Source organism: Leptinotarsa decemlineata, unplaced genomic scaffold (assembly GCF_025532065.1).
Source record: "Leptinotarsa decemlineata unplaced genomic scaffold, Ldec_3_MD MMD2_tig00001064_RagTag_RagTag, whole genome shotgun sequence".
NCBI classification, from domain to species: Eukaryota; Metazoa; Arthropoda; class Insecta; order Coleoptera; family Chrysomelidae; genus Leptinotarsa; species Leptinotarsa decemlineata.
Genome location: NW_027412558.1, coordinates 1,268,429 through 1,294,433, shown reverse-complemented (window position 1 = coordinate 1,294,433; position 26,005 = coordinate 1,268,429). Strand labels below are relative to the sequence as shown.

At 34.6% G+C, this 26,005-nt stretch overlaps 2 protein-coding genes across 4 annotated transcripts in view; one reads left to right on the top strand and one right to left on the bottom strand.

Moving 5' to 3' along the window:
* LOC111504583 (uncharacterized) overlaps positions 1-16,558 on the top strand; it is a 22,342-nt gene extending 5,784 nt beyond the window's left edge. The window contains exons 4-5 of one of the 2 annotated variants that reach the window (XM_023159194.2): positions 3,308-3,449; positions 6,201-16,558. In XM_023159194.2, coding sequence (XP_023014962.1) covers positions 3,308-3,449; positions 6,201-6,221 — 163 coding nt within the window. In that variant the 3' untranslated portion in view covers positions 6,222-16,558. Of the gene's footprint in view, positions 1-3,307; positions 3,450-6,027 lie in introns of both variants that reach the window. The other variant, XM_023159183.2, reaches the window with a different exon arrangement.
* On the bottom strand, positions 16,554-26,005 carry LOC111504569 (U3 small nucleolar ribonucleoprotein protein IMP4). Of its 2 annotated transcripts, XM_023159162.2 has the most exons (5): positions 25,781-25,998; positions 22,822-22,994; positions 21,052-21,298; positions 20,668-20,945; positions 16,554-16,848 (listed from the first exon to the last, which is right to left on the bottom strand). In XM_023159162.2, the coding sequence occupies exons 1-5, from the start codon at positions 25,815-25,817 to the stop codon at positions 16,675-16,677; spliced, it is 909 nt and encodes a 302-aa protein (XP_023014930.1). In that variant the 5' UTR covers positions 25,818-25,998; the 3' UTR covers positions 16,554-16,674. The 2 variants fall into 2 exon arrangements, with proteins under 2 accessions (XP_023014930.1, XP_074031604.1); XM_074175503.1 differs by lacking the exons at positions 16,554-16,848; positions 20,668-20,945; positions 21,052-21,298; positions 22,822-22,994 and adding exons at positions 24,094-24,353; positions 24,791-25,731 and having other exon boundaries at positions 25,781-26,005.

The window sequence follows — 26,005 nt, the reverse complement described above, 5'->3', positions numbered from 1 at the left end:
CGTGCCATGTGGAAGGAGATTTGTGGCACTTAGTTCCATCCTGTTGAAACCACATGTCGTTGGGGTCCAGCCCAAACTCCACACCAAACAGTGACTTGTCCGGGATGCATTGGACGTTCTTGGATCTCATGTAGATTGATATCGTCCCAAATTCGACAATTTTATATCCACACATCCAGAAATGGGCCTCATAGCTCATAGCTGAAGATGATTTTTGATAAAAATTAGGGTCAGTTTTGCCTGTTGTCTGTAGTCGTTTACCTTCAGTTCCTGGGTCAGTTAACAGAAGACTTAACAGTTTGTCTCTAGTCTGGATTCCTAGCCATACTGGCCTGGAAGGGAATGAGGATGGTGACTCCTTTGCAAAGGACTGTGCTGCAAGCAGCTTCATTGGACCAGAACCTGTCATTGGGATCGCTTTAGGTTTTGCCAAACTAAGATTGAACACCTGGATGGCAAGAAGATTTGTGGACTTCTGGCAGAATCTTCCAAGATTGGCTCCAAGGCGATTATTCACCCTACGAAGCTTGATACCGAACAGTTGTTGGACTACAGTAGGGATGAACTACGATATCCAACAGTCCCCTTACAGGTCACTGTCATTGGAATCATCATATGCAGAAACTCGGACTGTCGGAAGACAGTGTGTGTAGACTCTGTCTGGAAAATGATGGAACAGCAGAGCACATAATTTGTGCCTGCCTGCTGGGTACCGAATTAGGTTTTTAGAGTTCGCAGAGCCGTACTCTTACCATCTTTCCAGAAAGACCACTTACCATACAAATTAATCGGCTTCGTTAAGAAGCTGGGTTTTTTTTTGGTCCCTTGGGAGCTGTCTGACTTGTCCATTTAGTCCAAGTCTCTAGAAAACACTGCAGCCTCTTGGGCTTATTGCGTTTATTCTTCCATCTTCTCATGACACCCAGTCACCCCATCACCCAGTCCCTGTAATAGTTTGTACAGGTTCTGTGTTGGATGTTCGTCATATTCTTCTGGAAGTAATTTTGTACGTCCATATATTGCCTGCCTCCTGTAATTCAGTGCCTCACATTCGCATAAGATGTGTAGAGCTGTTTATATCCCTTCGTTGCATAATCTGCAGCTGAGGTCTGCGTTGTACATCCCCATTTCATTCAGGAGTCGGACAATGACCGGTTAGCAACCCTATAATTATTCTGAGCCGATCCCTACTACATTGAAGTAGTTCTTCGGTTCTTTTCTCGGACGGTTCCCTAATGAAGGTTCTACTCTGTTTGTTGCCAGGTACTTTTGTCCAGTACTTCATGTGCTTCTCATTGGTCCATGTTCTAATCTGGTTTCGCTGCGCTGCGTTGATGATCTGCGTCTAGGGCATTCATCAGCTTTATCATTACCTGTGGTTCCTGAATGCCCTGGCACCCAGTACAAAGTTAATTTGTTTCTGTTTGCAAGTTTATTCAGTTCCTCATGACATTCCCAGACCAGTTTTGATGCCTGGAGAATCCTAAGATGCATTTGAATACATAGTAGGGTTATCCCTATAGGGCTGAAGATGAAGCCAACGATATTTTCGAGAAATACTGTTGGGAGCCTAAATTTTATAAATATTCTAGCGGATTGCAGATCAGTACTTTTTCAGAAAAATGTTTGCTATGAAAAATCAAAATTAGGAATGAAGAGTGACTGATTTTTACTTGATATCATGATTTTTTAAGCTTTGAAGTCGCTGGCTTGCAATTCGTTGGAAATCTTCCCATATTGCACCCCCTAATATTATTTTCCTGTAATATTAGTGGCCCTATCACTTCTGGCCTAGAGTGTATATCACTTGTTTCTACCTCACGATGTTCAAGTGATATCTATCGTGAATTTTTCGGTATGCTATGTCAGTTGGAACGGATTTCTGTCGCAGGAACTGGAAAACACTGTGTGAAAAACGTGTAAGAGTGTTTTGGGTGATATGAGGAAACTTAGGAATGTAGCTTCATGCTGTTTAATTTGGTCGAATACTATAGACTGCGAGCCAATGATGAGTTTTCAGAGGGTCATTTGATACTTCTTGAAAATGTATGATTTTATAGTCCTGAAATATAAAATGAGTGTCAGCCTTATAACGTCAGTTGTAGATGGTGCACGTGATAATTTTGGAAACCCAAGTGTGGGAGTAACTTGCTGAAAGTTCTTGCCGATCCCTACTACATTGAAGTAGTTCTTCGGTTCTTTTCTCGGGCGGTTCCCTAATGAAGGTTCTACTGTTTGTTGCCAGGTACCTTTGTCCAGTACTCTATGTGCTTCTTATTGGTCCATGCCCTAATCTGGTTTCGTACCAATGATTTTGGTACCCCCAGAGCTGGTTCAGGACCTAATATGAAGTTGATGATCCGCGTCTAGCGCATTCATCAGCTTTATCATTACCTGTGGTTCCTGAACGCCCTGGCACCCATGAATAACCTGGCACCCAATACCAAGTCAATTTGTTCCTGTTTGCAAGTTCATTCAGTTCTTCATGGCATTCCCAGACCAGTTTTGATGTCATCTTCGGGTTAGTCAGATCCCCTAGTGCGCTCTTGCTGTCTGTTAAAAAATTGATCCGCTCATTTCATTGAGGTCTCAATTTAATAAGCCTTGCACACTGCAAGATGTGACAGCTGACAGTGCTTCCGACCACGTGATTCAAAATGGCCGACCTGCTGGCGGAGCTTAATTGGCAAGGGTGTAACAAATGGGCGGAGTATGGCTTCGATAGGTAACTGGGGGAGTTGATGGATCCGTGACTGGTTGACCATGTGCGGAAGGGGCGGGGCTTCACACTGATTACCTGTTGCGGTCAAGGGGTGCTTGATTCTGATTTGCTGAGGGGGCAGGGGATGAAAAAAGTGGAGGGGGTGCTTGATTCTGATTGGCTGAGTGGGCGGGGCTAAAAAAGTGGAGGGGGTGCTCGATTCCGATTGGCTGAGGGGGCGGGGCTAAAAAAGTGGAGGGGGTGCTTGATTCTGATTGGCTGAGGGGGCGGGGCTAAAAAAAGTGGAGGGGCTGGTCTATAGTGACTCTATCCGCTTGAAAGACGGATGTGTATAGCCCTAGCGGATAAGAAGCTAGGACTATAAGTGAATAGGCGTGATCCACAATAAACCCTTGCGGGTTGCGGTGGAGGGTCGAGTAGACCCACTCACTTTGGACCTAACCTAACACTCTCTCAGACAGTGCCAATGTTTTCGGCAGATCTCGCGTTTAGTCGACGAACGGATTTTGGTCAATCTTTTACTGAACCAGTCTTTAAATGAATGTTTGAAATGCATCTTTTTCAACGATTAATTACGATTTGCAGAACGAAGAAGCAGTGTCAGGACAAAGGATGCCCCACCGGTTTCAAACCCTGCACTATGAAGCTCTCCCCTCCGCCGAATTGCCACCCCTGCGGAGTGTGGTGTGCGGAAGTTCAGCCATGTCCCCCGAAGTCTAAGAAAAAGGTTAGTAAATCTTGTTCGGGGATAAAGTACAGTACTAGAATGATTGCACTTGAAATTGCTCCGTGTATTTTCGGTGATTCCGCAAGGATCAATGTTGGGACCTTCGATGTTTCTCATATATAACAGTCCGGTTTCAGAGTACAGCAATTTGAAATATATTCCGATATCGAACACGGCTGGGCTAATTGAAAAACTCGGTTGTTGCGTCTTCTGAGAAAAAAAAAGGATAAATAGGTGTAAAATAATTGAAATCTGGTTAGCAATGAAGTATCCTTGATTCTGGAAATACAGAAGAACATTATCTGATGCTTTCAAATATCAGATCATAACTGCAATTGTAGCAATATATTCAAATTAATATTATTTTTGATGATGCTGGGAGAAAATAAAAAGTAATAACATTTTGCAATAAATTAATATACGGAAAATATAAAGGAATACAGGAATTACATTATTTTATTTTTGTGTCAATATTGGTATTTTATAAGGTAACTCGAATACATTTTATTAAATAAAGTGACGTCATTCATGAATAGTCCAATTGAGCTAATATAAAGTTATATAGTACAATTCCATAATAGTAGACACTGAATTTTCAGAAATATTGTTACATTAAAGCGAAAAAATTGATGTCAAGGTTGTGATTCTACATATTTTATCATCATTTTTCCTCATCTGTTCAGTATAATTTCTGTACGCCACTACAAGAGACCGATTAAGGCAAAACCGTCAGACATTTTTGGAATTTGTTTGGAGGCGATTGACAATGTTTCATGAATTTCATTCCATTGTCTGATATTATATAAAATGACTTGAAATCCCTGAAAGAACTAAAGAAGAATAAAAAAAATTAAAGAAGAATAAAAAAGAATAGCTGAGAAAAAAACAATTATATCAAGCAAAAACGTGAAATGAAATAATAGTGGAATAAAATACAGGTAAAAATGGAACAAATTGAACAAAAAACGAATAAAATAAAATTTTATTTGAACGAAGTTGAACAAAAAATAAATAAAATAAAAATTTATTTCATAATAAATAGAATCAAACTTTATTTATTTTTTGTTCAATTTGTTCCATTTTTACTTGTATTTTATTTCACTATTATTTCATTTCAGGTTTTTTGCTTAATATAATTGTTTTTTTCTCAGCTATTCTCTTTTATTCTTCTTCCTATAATTTTTAATTTCTTCTTTTTTAGTTCTTTCAGGGATTTCAAATCATTTTATATAATATCAGACAATGGAAGTCCGAACTAATGAAATTAATTTCTGGAATTATATTGTAACAAATTTCATCTATTATGAAATTATTTTTCCATCTGAACGAAGTACCATTTGTAGATAATTCTTTGAGATAACGTTGTGCTGTTTATTTTCAAATTTATTTTTCCGAGACATTATTGCATTTTATGTTGTGGGAAAATACAATGTATGCTAACTCAAACTTATCAAGAAAATAAACTTATATACCACACATATCTATAAGTTTCCGAAACCGACCGAAAAATCAACCAGACATTGGGCAATGTTCGACGTTGGTTTGCGAAATATCGTTCCGGAGTTTTTAGCCTCGAACATGAACCCGGAAGTGGTCGACCTACAGTAATCCAGGACGGGAATTTGAGGGACCGACCCAGCACAAACCGGTAGACGGCTCCCATTATGTTTTTGATGGTTGGACGCCGATGAGCCACTAATAACTTCATTTCACTTCAAATATAACAAACACTTCAACTAAAACTTCAACTATTATACCAATGTCTATCGCTTTACTAGATCGCCTCGAGTACCTCACTGTAACTTCCATTGTGTCGATATGCACGTGGCTAGCGTTTTTATATCGTAATCGTATGCGCTAGAAAATTTCGCCGGAGTTCCATCGAAATCGCTAGCATTATTCTCGCTGCTTCTAGAGCAGCAGCAAACATCGTACATTCGCGCGCTCTTGGCTACGTCACGATTGGTTTATGGCTACCAGTGGCGGCCGGTTTGATTTTCTTTAAGGCTAGATTTACAACAATACTTAAGGAAAACAAAACTTTTTCAGCGTTTGATATGAGAGATACTCAGTACAGTTCATGAGTTTCAGGTTGTAGTTTGATCCATTAAGAGTAAATAAGAGATTTAATCTGAAAAAAATACTATATATGTCAGTCAGAATCTTCATTCAAGGTAAAGAATATCTAAACCACGAAATTTAATAATAAACTGCTGTAGATTTGACACTTTGTCTTTGGAATATCCTGTAATACTTGTGTATTTATCCATGAACTTTTGGGGTCTATCCAAAGATAGACCCCAACTATTTTTTTTCGTTGTTAGAAACAACAGAAAATACAATGTTTTATCCTAAATATATCAATTTCAAACATAATAAACACATTTCTCCAATTCCCAAACCGTAGCGAATTCAAATAACATGGTTTTCTTTCAATATTAGTTTCTACTAAAACTATCGATGATGTTTATTGCTTAAATTCAAATTTATACACGCAGACGGGCATGGGCCTCACAATGGATCCTTGGGGTACTCCTAGGATAAAGCGCAACATTCTTTTACTCTACTTTGTTTCCAGAACGCAAAATACGAACCCGGCAAATGCACCAGACCTTGCTGCAAGCACTGGGAGCCGAAAGACGGAGAATGCAAATACGACGATCCCTGCAAAGCGGATTGTTTCAACCATCCGCCGGGGATGAAGCCCAAAAAGGTCCACTGACGTCTCAACGATACCCTTTTCTTTTTCAGAAGCAACCGAAGAATTGTTAGGACATTTGGCTACTAAGGTGACGATCTGTGATAACTTTAAGTTGTAAAAATCGCTCAGGATCGGAAAACGCTATCGGGTGTACAGGGTGTCACAAAAAGTATGAGATGGATGTAGTACTGTAGTCTGTTTGGATATTGACAAGAGAATCATATCTAATTTCTGTGTTTTGCATTAAGAGGTTTACTATCCTTTGTCAATACTCAAACACAACGAAAATATAACTCGGGATTGCTGATTGGATTTCACTTTGTCATAAGAAGTAACTCATTGGTCAATTTATTAACTTTGGTACTGAAACAAAAGAAAAAGCTCTCAACCTTTAAAAAAAGAATAAAAAAATACAGTGTGTAAATGTTCTCATGGAAATCTCCCTGTATCTCACCTTGAATAGGATTCTAGAAAATTCGGGATGCCTGAAGAATTCTAAGATGCATTTAAATACATAGTAGGGTTATCCCTATAGGGCTGAAGATGAAGCCAACGATATTTTCGAGAAATACTGTTGGGAGCCTAAATTTTACAAACATTCTAGCGGATTGCAGATCAGTACTTTTTCAGAAAAATGTTTGCTATGAAAAATCAAAATGAGGAATGAAGAGTGACTGATTTTTACTTGATATCTTGATTTTTTAAGCTTTAAAGTCGCTGGATTGCAATTCGTTGGAAATCTTCCCATATTGTACCTCCCAATATTATTTTCCTGTAATATTAGTGGCCCTATCGCTTCTTGCCTAGAGTGTATATCACTTATTTCTACCTCACGATGTACAAGTGATATATATCGTGAATTTTTTGGAATGCTATGCCAGTTGGAACGGATTTTTCTTGTGGGAACTAGGAAACACTGTATGAAAAACATGTAAGAATGTTTTGGGTGATATGAGGAAACTTAGGAATGTAGCTTCATGCTGTTTAATTTGGTCGAATACTATAGACTGCGAGCCAATGATGAGTTTTCAGAGAGTCATGTGATAACTCTTGAACATGTATAATTTTTATAGTCCTTAAGTATAAAATGAGTGTCAGCCTTATGACGTCAGTTGTACCTGATGCACGTGAGAATTTTGAAAAAGGGAAAAAATAACCCAAGTGTGGAAGTAATTCGAACTACTTTAATAAATTTAGATAATAATAATTACAAATTGGATTTTTTCAAAGTAAACGTCGTACAAAAAAGTGGGATAGTCAAACGGGAATAATTTTCATTTTCGGAAAAATAACCTCTACTTGCAAAGGTGATGAGTTCCTGTAGGGTTTCCGCGAAATTCGTTTTTTATATAAAAAACCGTCATTTATTTAGTCATGCCTTACAAATTAGTAGCTTTATGGGATGGAAAGCGTAAAATCAACCATGAATATTGATCCTAGAGGATCCCCGAACTTATACGGCAGGACAAAATGAACGATCGTTTTCTATGTAAAATAACTAATTTCACACAAACCGTACAGAAATTTAGCACCTTTTATAGTGGCCACTTTTCTGGAAATGAAAATTTCTTATAATTTCTAACCCCCTTTTTTTGCATAACCCCCAGTTGTAATTAATATCTGAATTTATAAAAGCCGTACGAGAATTTTTGGCAAATTAGCCCCCCCAATTATTGTTTTATCTTCACGTGCCCCACCTTCAAAGGCTGAAGGCTAAAACCTATTTTCCACTCCAGGGGGCCTTATTTTCAGAAAAAGTTAAACTCTCACATCGGGAAAAAATAAGATGTCTCTGTTTTGAAAATAAATTTGAATGAAAAAATTGAGACGTTCCATTTTTCAGTTGATGTGACATTTCAACTTTTATTGAAAATAAGGCCCCAGGGTTATAAAAATCATACATTTTTGATCTCCTTAAAATTTTTGATGGGTTTCCGGTCTACTAGCAGAGTAGAACATACACCAGCTAATAGGAAAATATATTGGCATTTTATAAATTCTTTCTAATTTGTGGGAATAAAATGTGACTTTTTGTTCTATTAGAATTGCAACAAACACTTTTAGTTGATCAGTTTTCCAACCCTGACTATTTTTAATTTGGTTTGGTCAGGCGAGTGTTAAGTTCTTATACATTTCTAAAAACTTTTCTTCCCAACATCATCAATATATTGAAGAAATGGATGTTTTTTAGGGTTTCTAGAATTTTTATGGGCATTCACACAAATAATAATAAATGAATTCAGATCAACAGAGAATCTGCGCAAGTGTAATAAATCATTACATAACCTAACCTAACATTTAGACACTAAAGAAGTCTACCGCCCTCCATCTACAAAACATGTCTGATGCTTTTTTCAAGTCTTCGTTTCTGAAAAATTTGTCATTTATCATTCATTCATATAAAAATTGGAATATTTCGGGAAATATAAAATGTATGATAAAATAAGTAACTGTTTATTTTTTATTACGAATTTCTTCACCTAAAGCGCATTTTCCCTAGATATGTATATGTATGAAGTAACTGTTGAAAACTCTCTGAAACTATCAAATTTGCTTATTCGATAAAAGTTGTCTCTCTCAATCAGTTTGACTCTCAATTCATAATAAGGATAATCATTTTTTTTTCTAACATTACCACAGCTTTAAAGTAGTAGAGCCAGTTTTACACATGATTTCTTCTATGAACCTAATCTTCAATATTACCAAAAAGAAGTTGTTCCTCAATTGGTTTCAAGCCATTATTCTACAATTGAAAAATAACATTCATATATTTCAAATTTTCATGAATATTATACTTTCTGTTACTGATCATTATCAATTAGAATATTGAGACAAATCTCATCACGATAATAGAGGAACATTTCAAATGAGTCACCTTATTATCCCTGAGGATAGATCGAAACCAATTCAAAAACGATTTTTCTTGTAGGATAATATTATGGATTAGGTTTATGAGAAAAAACGTGTATCTGGTGACGCTGAAGAAATGCATGCACATATTTTTGATGAAAAAACCGACGTGTTCGAGGTGCCAGAAAAGAAGAAAATGCATAAAGTCCCTATTAATCCATAAGTCTCCCCGTATTTTAGTAATTCATTTGAAGAGATTCTCTTCGGCGGAAAAAGACATATTAAATGTCACCATTGAATTTCCTCTAGAAGGACTATGCAGTAGACAATGTGGCTCTTTGTCGTTATAATTTATATGCACTTTCGCATCACTGTGAGACTACTTACGCAGCAGACTGTGTGGCACGAATATAACGATTCACGCGTGTATCCAATTCTACCAAAATCGCCTGTGAGTTGAGATGCATGCCATCAAATTTTCTCTAGAAGGATTAGATATGAACAATTGCGCAGCTGACAATGTGGCTCCTTGTTGTTATAATCTATATGCAATTTCGAGTCACAATGGGACTATTTACAGCGGGCATTACACAGCATAATGTGTAGCACGAATACAACGATTCCCTGGAAGGATTAGATATGAACAATTGCGCAGCTGACAATGTGGCTCCTTGTCGTTATGATCTATATGCACTTTCGAATCACAGTGGGACTACTTACAACGGGCATTATACAGCATATTGCAGACACCCTTATAGTGGCATGTGGCATGAATACAACGATTCACACATGTCCCCAATTTCACCAAAATCGCTTGTGTGTGAGAAGGCATACGTCCTCTTTTATGAACAGAAGGGAACAAAGCAGCTTTTTTGAGGTGTTTTTTTCCTTTTTCTCTTTTCTTTAACTAAATTCTGTTAATTGATTTGTATTCCATATTTCAAATTTGTATAAAATAATTTTTTTGTTCTTTAATTAATTTATAGTTCAAAATAAAGATACTATAACATATTTAGTTAACATTTCAAAGTTAAGTTGACATTTCAAAGCGGTGACTTTTGAACGAAGAGGATGCAAAAAATGTTCGAGATATTCCATTATTTATTACATGTATGAATTTTACGATTTGAATGCCAAATTTTGAGAAACGTTGAATGAAAAAGAAGCAAAAGAAACTTGTTTGCAGAATATTCAAAAATAAATGTAATAGATCATTTTATCGTACTATTGATAGATCGGGACGTACATTTTAATTTTGACAACAAGTTAAAAAAATAAAAATAACCCAAAGAGAAAAGTTCCTCTTGAACAAATTTTTGAAGAAAACTGACACCTTTCCTGTTTCCAAGAACTGATTTTCTTTTAAAAATTGTATCCAATAAAACATTTTGCGTTTACTTTTGACAGACGTCACTAATCTGTCAAACCGAGGTTTGAAAAGATTCAATAAAAATAATTTCGAAGAAAAGGTCAGGTTTACAACTTTGCAAAACGTCAATATTTTTTATTATGAAAGCTAAATGAGGCAATAACATTTTAAGGCGACCATCGATGAGGTAGACAACAGATCTGCTTGAAGCAGACAGTCAACAAAATTATAGAAGGGGGTGAAAATTCAGGCTCAAGTTACAAAAGTTACAAAAATGCTGTGGATTATAAGGTTAGGTAGGTTTTAGAGAAAAATGAAATGTCAACTTCTACAAAGCAGACAAAGAGCGTTTTATGCTCTAGTTATGTAGTAAATTCAGTCAGAAAAATACATCAGTGGTGTTTGAAAACACATCAGACCAGTAATACATTCTTCAGTCAAAACTCAAGGGTTTAATGGGTTTAAAAATATTGGCAACACCTGTTTCATGAACAGTGTAATACAATGTTTATCAAACACAAGATGGAGTTGGCGATTTCAGCAAAAAACCTTTGGGTATGATGTTGTTGTCTCTAGCTCTGCACAAGAAGCTGATGCGAGTTTCTTCTTTGGTAAGCTTGACCAAAGTCTATGGTCAAGAAACTCACCTCAGCTTCTTGTGCAGAGCTAGAGACAACAGCATCATACCCAAAGGTTTATTGCTGAGACAAAGAACTGGTCAACTAAGATTGTTATGCTTGAATTCTTTCACAAGAGAAGAAACTCTGGATGGAGACGAAAAACCGACGTGTTCTCGAATTTTAGTAATACATTTGAAAAGATTTTCTCCAACAAAAAGATTCAGAGGCAAATTATATGTTGCCATCAACTTTTCTCTGAAATATTTAGACATTGAATATGCAGCTCTTTGTCTTTATAGTCTTTATAGAATCACAGAGGATCAACGATTTAGAGAAATACTCTGTATGTTGAGTTAGGTTTTGAATTTAATTCAATTGTCGATTCTCAGCAGCAAAAGATATCACACTGGATGTTCTTGTTCTGAAAAAATGTCAATATATTTTCTCTAGTTTGCCAATATCATTATTTTTTTAGTTAATATAGATGATGTTATGGAGATCAAATGTATATCAATTATTCCATGTAACTGAACTTTTTCATAAAGATGGTTAGTTAGGATTTTCACTTATAAAGATAATGACAAAGAAATGTTTAAAAAAATTTGGAGACATAAACTGTAGTGATTTTTTTTTTAATGTTGACCTCGCATTTCGAGTTAAGAATGTTTTGTTTTTAATGACTTGTGTAATATAAACCATACTGATTAGTATATCCGAATAAGTCTCAACGTGGACGAAACGTTGACATGAATTACAAAGATACATCATAGAAAAACCGCCAAATGGTCTGAAAGTAAAGGTGAAATTCTCTATTGAGGATAGAATTGCCTTTTTTTCTTTATATTTTCTCATCATTCAATGAAAGTTATCAGAAAAGATCCCGACATTTTCTAAGAAATTTTTTCCATTGACTTTTGTAACTTGAAAACTGTTCACTTTTGTCTGTATACTTATTGAGACACTCTGTACACAGCTTTACAGGATGTCCCATATTATCGTGAACTTTGTGATGCTCTATTATAATTTCACTTTGAGGCTTTGTATACGTCTATAGCTTGTGAAGGATTTCGTGGTTTGTGTGGACTGTATTTTACCCGTTAGTTGTTATATATTGAAAATAATATTGAACGCACTATTCGAAGGACCTCCTGTAACTTTATGCTCATATTTCTGACTTGGATAAAGCTAATCTGGGAACTCCAAATATCTATAAATACAAAGGAAATATTTTCCATTAGGCAATACTTGTCGGCCATCGTTAGTTGTATAACAATGTGCAAAGTGTTAACTTTTAAAAAATATCGGTTCTCGAAATACAGGGCTCTCGAGAATGAAATGTCATTACGGTACATTTTGATGAGGCTGCATCAACGAAAAAAAACTTGGGTTAAAACGCGTTTATATAAATATTTATTTTTCAAGAAACTTCTTGAGCGCCCTGTATAGAAGCATGTACGAAAACTTCGATAATTTCCTAAACTACATGTTCAATATTTGTTTTTTGGGTTGGGACAAGGACACACAATCCGAGGTGTTCTAAATGACATTATTTCACACAAATTGGTTATAGAACTTTTGTCTTCTGGGCCGTAAGGCGAGCAAAGGCCATAAAAAAGAGAAGAAGAACGAGGATATAGTACTAATTTTTTAATTATTTGAGGTATGTTTCTGTTATTGGTTGCTTCTAACTCCAACAACGTATATTTTTCTCAAGTCCCATGTTCTTTACGATTTGAACTTTGATAATTTTCCACTTGAATTCCACTTCATTTTGTGACAGGTTGATCTGTGAGAATCCTAACCTCGAATTTTCAAATCAATATTAGATTTATGATTGATATATTTTGAAGTTCTGTCAATAATTTTTCAATAAACGGAGAGTTGAAACATTAGGGGTTTATAGGTAACAGAGTTTAATTTTTTTTATTTTTCCATAATCTTCGTAAGGGAGAGAATTCAAAAACCTTTCATATGAGTTTTCACACTATAAGAATAGTGACCATCTGAAAAATAATAATGTAAAAGAGGAAATAGTGCCCCATTCCATAAGAACCATTTAAATTGTATTTATGAAAGGGGTATGGCATTAGTAGAAAATAAAAGGTTTTCTCGAGTGAAAAAATGACATAATGAAAAATTAACAATGTCAACAAGGGGATTTTATAACACTAGTGGAACAATGCGCTATTATCTAGAAGTTTTAAATATATAAGGGTAAATAGTGCACTATTCCACTAGTGCCAAGCTTCACCTCATTTAAAAGGTATTTATACTGATTTATTTGTATTGATTTACATGTATTTATATTGATTTACAATTGGAGTTGTAACTGATGTTACAGACAGAATTTATTTGACACTATTGGAATAGTGTGCTGTCTTCTAAAAAATAGGAGCGAATTGGTGCATTTTCTATTGGAAAATGTAGAAAGGAGAATGTGGTATTTCACTGCTTCAGAGCCAGTCAACAGCTGATGCCATTGATGATCACTCATATGTAGAATTGAAATACCTGTATCTTGCAACAATGATCCAACAAGTGGAATAGTGTAACAGAACACTATTCCACGTAGAACACTAGTGCTAAGCACTATTCCACTAGGAGCAGATGAAATATCGTTTGATTTATGGCAATAATTGATATTTTTGCGTTGGAAGAATTGAAATTGCCCCCCAGATATTTCTCATGTAACACTAGCTGATAAAAACAGCCTAAATCTTTCTTCCGGTGATTGACGAACAAATAAGTGATAGTGAAATAGTCCAAGAGTTCTGGTTGGGATATTTGAAGATGAACAACTCCAGAATTGTTTCAACTGAGATGTTCAGACAGCGAAGAAAAAAGGGCGTTGAATCTTCTTTTGAACTCCTAAATTTTTGTACAGAGAAAAAAAAGTGATTGGTTGCTATGAAGTGTGGGTATTATTATTGAATCATTGGAGGAACAATTATCCTCTTGAAGTTGAAGAAGTCTCAAAAATATAGATTCACTGAGAGAATTGCCGAATTGAATGGTTCAAAGCAGGCGATCAAACTGTTGACTGAACACAATTCTCAATCGAAAGGTTCTATTGATTTCATCTTAAACGAAAATTATGCAGAGACGCCATTTGATTTGAAATTTAATTCCAAAATTGAATCTTCGAAGATAATTCTGTGTTGCTTTATAATTTTATTTAAGACAAATATTTGTACTTTGAATAGTTACAGTCCAACTAATTTCTCAATATAAATTTCGATTCCATTTTGTAGTTGATTTGGTAAGGGAGAATCGTTTTGTTGATTGATTTTTGTGAAGTTGTTCCGATTCAAAAATCAGGCCAAGAAGTGAGAATGCTCAATTTTAGTGAGGCTCAATATTTCATTTAGGATATGTTTCAAATATTTTGTATGCTTACTTTGTAATTTAAGCCAAGTACTGCAGTAGTTCTCAATAATTTAAATACATGTATGCAATAAAATTTGGTGATAATTTTGTCTAAGTTACTTGTATATAATTAATTTTTAGTGTAGTAGTTAAGCTTTGTAGAATACTTTTAGGCTTTTAATTTTTCATGCTTTCATCCACTCTTAGAAAAATAGGTCAAGGGAAATGTATATACAGGATATTTTGGAAAACCTGATCGAATCGGAATTTTTAATTTTTCTTGTAAATACCAATTTGAAACACGTTTCTTTTTAATCATTTGTTTACTAGTGAAGGATACTTTAGATTTCTTTTAGTTTGTATGAATAGAACCTGTGTGTTCTGAAATTGATGACAAATATCAGCCCCTCGATGTGTTTGAATCATTCAATTCGGTTTCCAATTTGTTTAGTATTGGTATTCTTTCGAACGCACTTGAAAAATCATCTTTTTGATATAAACGAAAAACTGACGTGTTTGAAGTGCGATTAAAAAATGGAATGCACAACATTCCTGTGAGTTTCCCCAAATTTAGTGATACATTTCAAGAGATTTTTCGTGAGAGACAGAATTGAAGGCAATTTGAATATTGGCATCGATTTTCCTCTGGCAAACAAGTAATTATGTCATTATAATCTCTATGAATTGTTGAATCACACCGGCATGTGGCATAAATATGATTCACGTGTGTCATAATTTCACCAAAATACCTCCATAGTGGAAAGGCAAATGAGGGAAATAAATTTAATATACAAAAATATATTTGAGAGCGCAAAAGGGCAATTTATTTTGATTGTTTGTTTTATGGAAATTATACGACTACTTTAAAACTCGAAATTTTAATATTCTGGAAAATTCGACTTTAATCTCAAAATTACTACTTTGAATTTCGACTTTATTCTCGAAATTTCGGCATTAATCTCGAAATTTCGACTATAATCTGGTAATAAACACTTCAATCTTATAATTTCGGCGTCAAACTCTAAATTTCGATATCAAAGTCGAAATTTTGATATTATAGCCGAAATTTCGAGGTATCAGTCGAATTTTCGAAATTGAAGTCGAAATTCAAACTTCAAAGTCGAAATTCAAACTTCAAAGTCGAAATTCAAACTTTAAAGTCGAAATTTAAACTTCAAAGTCGAAACTCAAACTTCAAAGTGGAAATTTCCAGATTTAAGTCGAAATTTTGGAATCAAAATCGAAATTGCAAGAATAATCTCGATATTATGAGATGAATATAGAACTATCATATTTAAAGTCGAAATAGTACATGATCTTCTAACGAATTATGAGTAAAAAAAAAGGTGAATTATGCACTTTTTCACTAATGTACTTGAAAAGTGGGAAATAGATTTGAAAATTCGGAAATTGTTATCGATATGACCCTCACCTCCCAAAAACTTACAGACACTACTCTACTAGAGTGAAAACTTTCAAATCTCTCTCAATTGATAGGCTTTTTGAAATTCAACCGTTCATGTCAAATCAATTTAATGAAAATTTTAATCAGACTTGTAATAAGGTTTCATGTTTTATTCTTACATAGATTTATAAAAATAGTTTTGGAAAAAATGAGCTTTCACATTATTATTTGAATTTTGAGTGTCAGGTAGGTTTAAGGAAGTTTCACTAAATACATATATGGAATAATTAGAGCCTTATTTTTGGTTTTCATTAATTTTATAATCTAAATGTGAAACATATGGCACTATAACTAATTTGTGTGAATTTTGGTTTACGCTTTGTTTGGTATAATTTCCAACTTTATTTGTAAAGTACATTTAAACTTTTTTCGAAATATAATAATTATGGTGTTACAGTAAAATATAAAATGAGACTAAAATGAAGCCTTATGAAATATTCTAAATAGAGATAATTTCCATGGCTGAATTGAAAAGGTAGGAATTTCACACACAAAGCAATTGAACGAAAATTAATTTTTACTTTTCAAAATGAATTCTTTTGCGTTTTATTACTTGTTGTTTACATAATGAAGGATTATGGCTCTTTGTCCCAACCCAAAAGTGTTTAGGATCAACTGATCCACAATTAAAGCTAACGTTAGTGAAAAAATACTCTTGTTATAATAGAAGTAATCCATTGTTATACCCTGTTATAAAAAATGTATCATTTCTAGAAAATAAACCCATTCGGAATACAATACAGAGTTTTATTCACAAACTTATTAAATTGTTCAAAGATATTTACTGATCCCAAACTGAATGGCAGGTAAGTTTCTATAACGAAATATATACCTAAGATTTGATGATTGTCATTTCAAAGTCCGGGCATTATGAAAGCTACGTTGTCGAGGGTGCTCATCAACTCCTCTGGGGTGCAGCAATTCTCCTGCAGCTCCGGTATTTGTTGGGTGAGGCACAAGAGGGGGCCTAGGGCGCAGAGCAGGGAATCCAAGAGGACAGATAGACTTCCCGACACTGCAATTTGTCCCTGACAAATGGAAAAAACCACAATATAAATGATTTCGGATAACTGTTGGAAATTATTAATTTTTTTTTTCTTAAGGCTATGCAGTATCAGAATTTGTCGGTTTGACTCACAAAATTCTTTCCAAAAAAGTAAAATAAGAATGTTGGTTCACAAAATTTAAGTAAACAAAGATATGGGGACTGTTCAAATTTTGCAGTGCATTTCTTTAATGCCCCCCCCTCTTTTATTTTTTGAACGGGTCAACTCCAAAGAATTGAAATTTGGGATAATGAAATTAATGTATGAATACTTAATTTTGAAGTGAAATTGACAGATGAAACTTTCAAGATGGCGACTGGGCGCTGTCTGGGAAAAAAATTAAATGGAAAGGGGGGTCTTGCGACACATTATTTTGAAGCTCCTGACAAATACTTCACAACCCTAGAATATGAAGTCAATATCCTCACCTACTACAAAATGGCGTAACATTTAATAATTTCCTGAAGACAAACACATTAATATCGATATTTCTAGAAATATTCCTTTTTATCTGCCATATGGCAATTCCAGCAATCCGATAACGTTTGTTAAGTTATATTTTGTTTATATAAACGACAAAAAACGTCACTATGATAATGAAAATCATTGTTCAGTTAGAATATTCTCATTTAGTTTTCGGTTTTCCCAATATCCAGAAAAAATTAACGTTTGGGCAGGAATATTGGAACACCATATTGTAGGAATTCCAAAAACTACACCTCAACGATTTGATCTTCACAAACTTGATTGAAAAATATATCACATGTTTCACTAAAACATTAGCTTTTTCAAGTGATTTGTACATCAAATTATCCCTACATTACTATTTATATACTACAGATAACCATAATTGAGACTACCTCTAAGAAATTACCTGAACCTCTACATAACGTATCCTTTTTTTTTTTTTGTACGTCCCTGTTCATTTATGATTACCTAAAGCATATTGCCTCACATCTACATCAATAATAATTCTTTCTCGGTTTTAAGAAAACAAGTTCAATAATGGTGATCTATTCAAATCTAGTTGGTCATTCATTAGAATGTATGAATTTTTAAGTTTATTAATTTCCATTGCTTCCAAATGATTCAGTTTCAAACCTTTATTTTCTATGTGTAAAATTTCGAACTCTTCATTAAAAATGTGCTTTTATTCTAGAGGATGATTTGAATATGTCGAATTTGTTTTCTTATTTACATAGCTCGTATGATGTTCCTGGATTCGCTTCCTAAATGTCCTGCCAGTTTGACCAATATATATCTTAGGGCAGGTTTGTGATAAATTGAAAAATCATGTTTGTTGTTCATTCTACTAATTGTTAGGTCCAAGAAATTGATTTAGTTGTCTGTTTCTATTTCAATAGTGAATTTAATGTTTTCATGAATTTTGTTAATATCCCTATGAGAAGTATCTAATTGCCTCTTAGTACCTGTAAAACATACCAAGACGTCATCCACATATCTATGCCAATACAAGATATCATTAATCAAAGGATGTTTGAAAGTCGACTTCTCTAGATTATCCATGAAAATTTCTGCAAGTATGGGACTTAATGGATTTCCCATAATTAAACCTTTTGAGGAGGAATAAATATTGCTGTTGAATTGAAAATAATTTTGGTTGAGACATAATGACAGAAGGTCAATTATTTCTCGTTTTATGATTGGGTTCATTCTATTTTTATCTAATAATTCTATTACTAAAATAATAGAAGTAATATCATCAGGAGGTATGCTGGGAAATAGATTCTGCACATCAAAGGATAGTAATTTTGCGTTGTCTGGAAGAAGTATGTTCTCTATTTTATTGATCAAGTCATATGAATTCCGTAGACTAAATTTTGGTTGGAAGTTACAATGGTTCAAGATGATATTGATAAGCCTTTCTGATAATTTCACTGATGGTGCAGCGACAAAGTGAACCACTGGTCTAATTGGATAACTCTGTTTGTGCAGTTTTATGAGCGAATATAATTTTGGCATTTGGGGGTTCATCAATGTTAATTTGAACTTTTCCCTTTCAGAAAAAAGGTTGAATTTTTCAAAAAATCTTTCACTTGTCTTCGGAATGAATTAGTTGGATCACGTTTCAGCGTTTCAAATATCCTTAATTCAAGAAATCAAAGGTTTTGTTGACATAGTCAATTCGGTCAATAGCAACCACAGTATTGCCTTTATCTGCTCTAGTTAATATAACATAATTTGCGTTAATTTTACTACGTATTGATTTCACAAGTTTCAATTCATTCGTAAAACTACCTTCTTTCAAAAATTCTGACTTTATGATATGTGACGCCTGGTGTTTGTTATTAATGCTATTCAATGTCCCTCTCCTAATGCTATTTCAGTTTCTTTTCCCAAAATTTCAAAGTTGTTAGTGCTATTTTCCTGTCCAATGTTATATTTGAAACCTTTTTTCTACCAACACCTTTTCAAATAAAGTTTGTGGAGGTGTAGTTTTTGAAATTACTATGGATCTTCATCAAGTAACGGCCGAATCAATCAGAAAAAAAAACATATTGTAGGAACTCTATTTATTGATCAAAATTCAACAGGGGAATTGTATTTGAATATGCTGGAAACTACTGTTGACCCTCTCATCACTGATATCGTCGAAGCGAATCCTAATGAATTCGATATGGATATTGTGTTCAAACAAGATGGAGCACCACCACATTACTACAGACAAGTGAGAGACTTTTTAGATACTACTTTTCCCGGTCGTTGGAATGGCCGTCGAGGTCCTACAGAATAGCCAGTCCGCTCGCCAGATTTGACACCTTGGTACTTTTCTATGGGGCTATTTGAAGCAAAAGGTGTACGAAACTGAACCTGCTTCAATATTGGATATACGGCAGAGAATAATAAATATTTGTAGAGATATTGACGTTACTGTGTTCTTCTCAACTGACCTCAAGCTTATTACCTCATATTATGTAGTTAAATGTCAATGTATTCAGGCATTGGGGAATGTTCCTCCTGACGAAAATCAAGTAGTTTTCATAAAAGAGCTCTGAAACAACGCATTATAAACTTATCATTTCAACCTCTCTTTAAAAAATTATTCAAATACTTAAAAAAAAGAATGAAATAATGCATTCAACATTTAAATGGATTCGTTTCTATTTCACCATTTGGCAACATCGGTTACAGCTAATAAAGGACAATGAATCTGTTTCCTGTATGAGACAAACAAAGATGACATATTTCAGAGGCGTGCTGTTCTGTTTACTTATATTCCGAGACTTTCTGTGACATATGACATTTTGTGCACCTAACCTATCATCGTCTATATAAATAAATAACAAAACAACTGTTGTTTATGTGGCTTGTGGAGGTGGTATTGAACTATAATTTATATTTTGCATTAATTGTTGATTTATAAAGATAATTTTCCTTTTTTAAAGTATAACCTGAACTCCGATCAAGCATTCTAGGCGCTGTTGCCAATATGTGAATTAGAAACAAATCCTTTCAAAAATTAAAACCCAACCCATACTTTTCGAAGTGAATTTGAAAAACTCATGAATTAAACTCAACTTTATTTTGTTCAAACTTGCATTTGCTGTAATAACCCAAATTGAGGAACATTCCCCATTATTAAATGTTCCGCTCAAGGACAGACCAGAAACTGAATATCAGAACTGCTTAGAGGACTGGAAAACAGGCTGGCACAAAAGTATTTTATCTGAGGGGGACTACTTTGAAAAGTACAAAATATAAATTATTGAATGAATAAATATTATTTGAAAAAAATTGAAATTCAACTCGTATACCCGACTCAGATCCATCTAAACTTACCTCATGCTCCTTCAGCCGTTCCCCAATGATAGTCAAACTCTCTCCCAGAAGTTTGAGGTGCGCAGCCACATCTATAGGTTTCACTCCGCCAACTCTGAAAGGGGAGTCTTTCCCTCTAGGGCTTGGAGGAGATATATTGATATTTTCATAGTTCCCAATACCCATTTGGAAAGGAGCCAAAGAAACCGGAGATGTTTTGCTGATCGGGGGTTTCTTGTTCGGGCTAGGTTTGAGAGGAGCCTTTGCCGACAGAGATTTGTTGAAATTCGCGAATTGTTCTGAAAAATAATTCGGTAAAGTTGAAGTAGAGTACAGCAATGAATCAATGGGAATGAAGAGAGGCCCCAGATTGGACCCCTGAGGTATGATCAAAAACTGTCCCACCTTTGTCTTTTCCTTTGAGTTTTTCTGCTTTTATTATTTTCCCGTCTTTGATGACAAGTTTTTTTTTGGACGATCCGGCATCGAGTCGTCTAAATCCACCGCCTTCGTTTTCAAAGTCGCTATCTGACTCGACCGAGTCGTCAATGCTAGACTCCGTTGTGTTTGCTGTTGGTTCATATTCGCTGTTGTACTCTGAACCACTCTCTTCCATATCGTAGTTTTCATAGTTGTCTTCTTTGGAATACACCTAAATAATATAACAAAGACTACATTACTAACCCTCACAAAAACACCCATAGGTTGTAAACTATACGCCTGTTTTAAACATCTCAACTGTACGTAAAATTGTCAAAAACAAACCTTATGAACGCAAGACGTGATGTGATACGGGATTACCAAAACCTTTAGATGTTCATCTAATAAAATCATTGAAAAAAAAAACAATATATGACTGTTACAAAAGCAATGAGATTCCTACAACTGAAATCATAAGGAAGAAATTGAATACTTCCGGCCATAACATCTGCTGGGACAAAACTCTTCAGAATTGGATAAATAAACTAAGATTCAGATTTAAAATAATAAACAAATGTCAAGCAGTTATGAAAAGGAGAAGAATAGTGGAATTGCCCAGCAAATACTTAGAACAAATAACTAAATAAAGACAAGAACAACGGCAAATTTTCTATTTGGACGAAACTTGGTATGACGCACACGACATAGTTACGAAAGGGTGGACTGGTGGTTCGAGAATATGTACGCCTAACATGCCTGCAAACAAAGGATCGAGATTAATCATTGTGTATTGCGGGTTCCGAATTCTTTGAAATTATGTGGAAAAAACCTGAGGACTGCAATGTTGACTATCACAAGAACATGGAAGGTAATAATTTTGAGGAATGGTTTGAAAACATATTGATCCCAAATTTGGATGCGAATAGTGTAATAGTTCTTGGCAAAGCTTCATATCATTCGCGACAGCTCATCAAAGTATCAAATAAAAATTTGAGGAAAGATGAAATACATAGTTTTTTAGTGGATAACAATTGGTATTTTGAAGATAACTATACAAAAAAACGAACTACTTGAAGTTTTACAGACAAAAACATTTGAAAAAGTGTATGCCCTTGAGAGTATTGCTGAAAAGTATGGACACACCATATTGAGACTTCCCCCCTATTTTTGTGTTTTCAATTCCATCGATTTGATTTGAGGAAAACTAAAACAAAGCATCAGGCGTTAGAATAACTTTCCAAAATTTGATGAGAAGATAATAGAGCTAGTTAAAGAAGAAGTATCTAATATTACCGAAGAAACCTGGCAGAAAAAGGTTAAAAAGTAATTTCAGTTGAAAAAGACTATTTGGAGATTAGACACTTCCATATTAATGGTGGAAATAAATTCATTATTGATTTAAATGACGATAGTGATAGTGAAACAGAGAATATGGAAGAGGAATTATCAGTCTGAAGACTTATTTCGATAATATTTTAACACAGAATTTTTTTTTCTGATTGATTCGGCAGTTACTTGATGAAGATCCATAACAATTTCAAAAACTACACCTCGACGATTTGATCTCCACAAACAAAGTTTGTGTAGATCTTTTATCTATGAAAATAATAGTCAGATAGAGAGAAGATCGAATTTTGAGATACAAAAAAAAGTTCGAGATAAAAGCAATTTGTTTGAAATTAACACTGTTTTATTGGTCCTGATCTGGATTAAAACTTCAAAGTCCGAAACAGCTAAAAAGTGAAAAACAATTACCTCATCATGTTTCTGTTTCCTGGGTGTGGATTCATGACTCTCGATTTTTTTTGATTGGTTCGGCGGCCGTTTATTGAAAGACCTTTCAATTTCGTCGGGGGATTCAAAGTCCATCAACTTGGACGACTTTTTTCTTACCCTTCCACTTCTGGAAACTCCAGTTACCTCGAGATCTAGAGTGAAAACATATAGTACTGAACTACATGAAGTAACGAAATAATTCTGATAGAAGAAAAAATGCACAAACTATCAGTGGTATCCAATAATTCTCAACTTATGCCTGTGTTGTTATATAAGAAACTATATATTACCATTGAAAAAAGTTAAATTCATTCAATTCTACAAAATCTATGAATTTTTTCAGGTCGATTTAGGCAACTGGCTATCTTATCATTATTTTACATTAGTTATGTCACCTTATATATTTCATAATTTTTTTTATTGTATTTTTATACTCTTACTTACATATTGTTATATCTACTGATTTGTAATTTTAACTAATTTTCGATCAATATGATTTTTCTCAACTATTTTACTCAGTCTTTTTCGACGATTTTCATTCTTGTAATGACTCATGGAATAAAGTTTGATTGAATGCTCAAATGTCAAATGATAAGGCCTCGTTAATATTCAGTTCAGATGTTGTCCCCATGGTTCCTGTTTAGTAGTCAGCGGCTGGTATTATTTTCCACTTGTGTACTTTCCATATGAATTTCTTGTTTTTTTAGTGCCGATTTGCATTTTGATTTCTCTGAGGTCATTACAGATTCTTTTGTATACATTTTGTTGACTTTCATTATGCCACAAAAGTGTGGTATCATCTGCAAAAATGGTGAAACTACCAGAAATACGTATAGTAGTCAGGTCATTTATATATAGTAGAAAGAGTATGGGCCCTAAGATCGATCCTTGGGACACTCCCGCTTTCACATTCTTTGTACTTGAACAACTATTGGTTTTCCGCTTACACATTCTTTGTACTTGAACAACAATTGGTTTTAACAAGTTGTGTACGTCCCTTCATTCAAAAGTAAACCATCCCAAAGATCCTGCTTAAATTCCCATTATTAATTTATAGGCAAAATTTGTAGATACCAGTTACTAAAATTTGTAGAATTGAACCCTTCAGTGGCTTATATTACGAAGTAACTTGATTGGATTATCTTTTGATAGACATTCATTTTGGAATTGAGAAAAGTCAAACTCAAAAAATAGCAAGGATCATTGAGTCTTCCTCAAAAAATTATGTTCAAAGAATAAAGGAGGCATATGCATACTTTCCAATTTATTCAAAATAAAAAATATTTACAAAGTTCCACTTATACTTTAATGTTTCACGTTATGAAAGTTTGTTACAAATCGTCATCCTGCTTCCAGCCATCCTCCTCGCTCAAAAACCTCCTCTTGGCTGACGTATTCATGTAAGGCCTGAGAGCCCATTCAGTATCTGCTGAATCAATATTATCCAAAGTCCCTAGTTTAATTTCGTATAACCTCAATTGAAAACGTGGTCCAACTTCACTCATTTCCAGCTGAAAAAAATAGATTGAATCTTCAAGTTCTTCACATTCTACTACTCCAATAATATATAATGAGGTGGAAGGTGGTTATTTTAGATTATTATAGTTGTATCACTGATGAAGTTGACTTATTTGTGATTTTTAGACGAAATTATTTTGAAAAAAAATGGTTTTTGGCTTTCTACATCTCCGTTGGTGACAAAAAAATATCAAAACAATCTGAACTTTCACATAGTCCACACCTGTAGGGGGGTTTTTAAGGGCTTTGAATCAAAAACTTCTCCTTCACACATGGGTTTGAAACATAGATAGGTTTTCAATCCTCTTTTGAAGCAGACCAAATCTGCATACATTAAGGACTTCTGTAGGTCATCTCGTGTTAAGCACCAACAAATACTGCAAATACTACTCATGGCAACACACAAAATAATAAAAAATTATGACTTTACCTGTCTATCAACTGTTTTGTATGTGTGATGCCTGAAGCTTATGTAGTCATCGTGATTGGCAAAGGTGATCACTCTCTTAGAGTCCTCTTTGGGCACGGGAAACAGATATTTCAGAATGTTCATGGTCCGCACTCCTAATTTGGTCTTGAAATTGTGGAAAATAAGATGCGGATATTGTTCAGACATTGTTCCGATATCTGGGATATCATGTCTCATAACAACGTCCTTCATCGTGAAATAAGCAGTGGGGCCGTATGGCATATGGCAGATAACTAAACTGTCCGGAACGCCTCTATGTTCGTGAACGACAATGAAGTCTGTGACATCATTCGATCGGCAGGCATGCATCAGCTGCTTCATCTCGTAGTTACCACGATTCATTCTCTGTGCGTTGGGGAAAATTAACCTGAGCTCTTTAACGAACATTTTCAATCTGGAGCTCGGGTCTCTGGAGGTCGTGATGACTATTTTCGGGTCTTCTACGCCAGCGTATCTATATTCGTCGTCCTGGGAATCTGCCAACGCGCCGCCACTTTCACCTCCCATCAGCGCTGCTCTTTCGGGTCCGGCGTCTTCCCATTCGATTTTGTTAGCGTAGTGGATGGCCTTTTTCTGCAAATCGCCATGTATTGCTGTTTGATTTTCCAAACTGTTTTTTATGCGGTTTTTCTTGTCTTGGATCGACTTTTGTTTATCTTCGTTGGTTTTTCTGTATAGATACTCCCTTCGCAGTCTTGCTTGGCGTCGAATCATCTTGAAAGTTTCTTGATATCACAAATCCCAACACGTTGAAAACAAACCAACCAACTTCTTGACTTAACCTCACAAATAATAAACTTGAGCACTTAACCTCACAAAATGCGCCTGTCGAATGTCAAAACAAAAAGTTGCCGTCTCAAATGTATTTATTTGAAAAAAGCACTAACTAAAATATAATGAACCTGTAAATAAACAATTTGAAATTGTTTGTTTGAATTTATAGAGCCTCACCCTCAGTTTTCTGTTTCTTCGACTGAAAACTATCCATTTTCTTTCACTTCAATATTCTATAAACAAGGCAAATACCAACATATAAACACTAGACACATAATTAGTCATCGAAAACTTTAAATTCAAACAAATGGAATTTATAATTCACAAATGCTTCTTGAAAATAAAACAGTCAATCAGATAATCAGTGCTCTGTTTGTAATTTTTATTATTATTAATCTAATT

What these genes read in the sequence shown, in the direction of transcription:
- LOC111504569 (XM_074175503.1), bottom strand. Translation starts at nt 25,543, where the DNA reads ATGATTCGACGCCAAGCAAGACTGCGAAGGGAGTATCTATACAGAAAA. An exon ending in ACAAAACAGTTGATAGACAG is followed by an intron (nt 24,354 to 24,790) that starts GTAAAGTCATAA and finishes TATTTTTTTCAG; the next exon opens with CTGGAAATGAGTGAAGTTGG.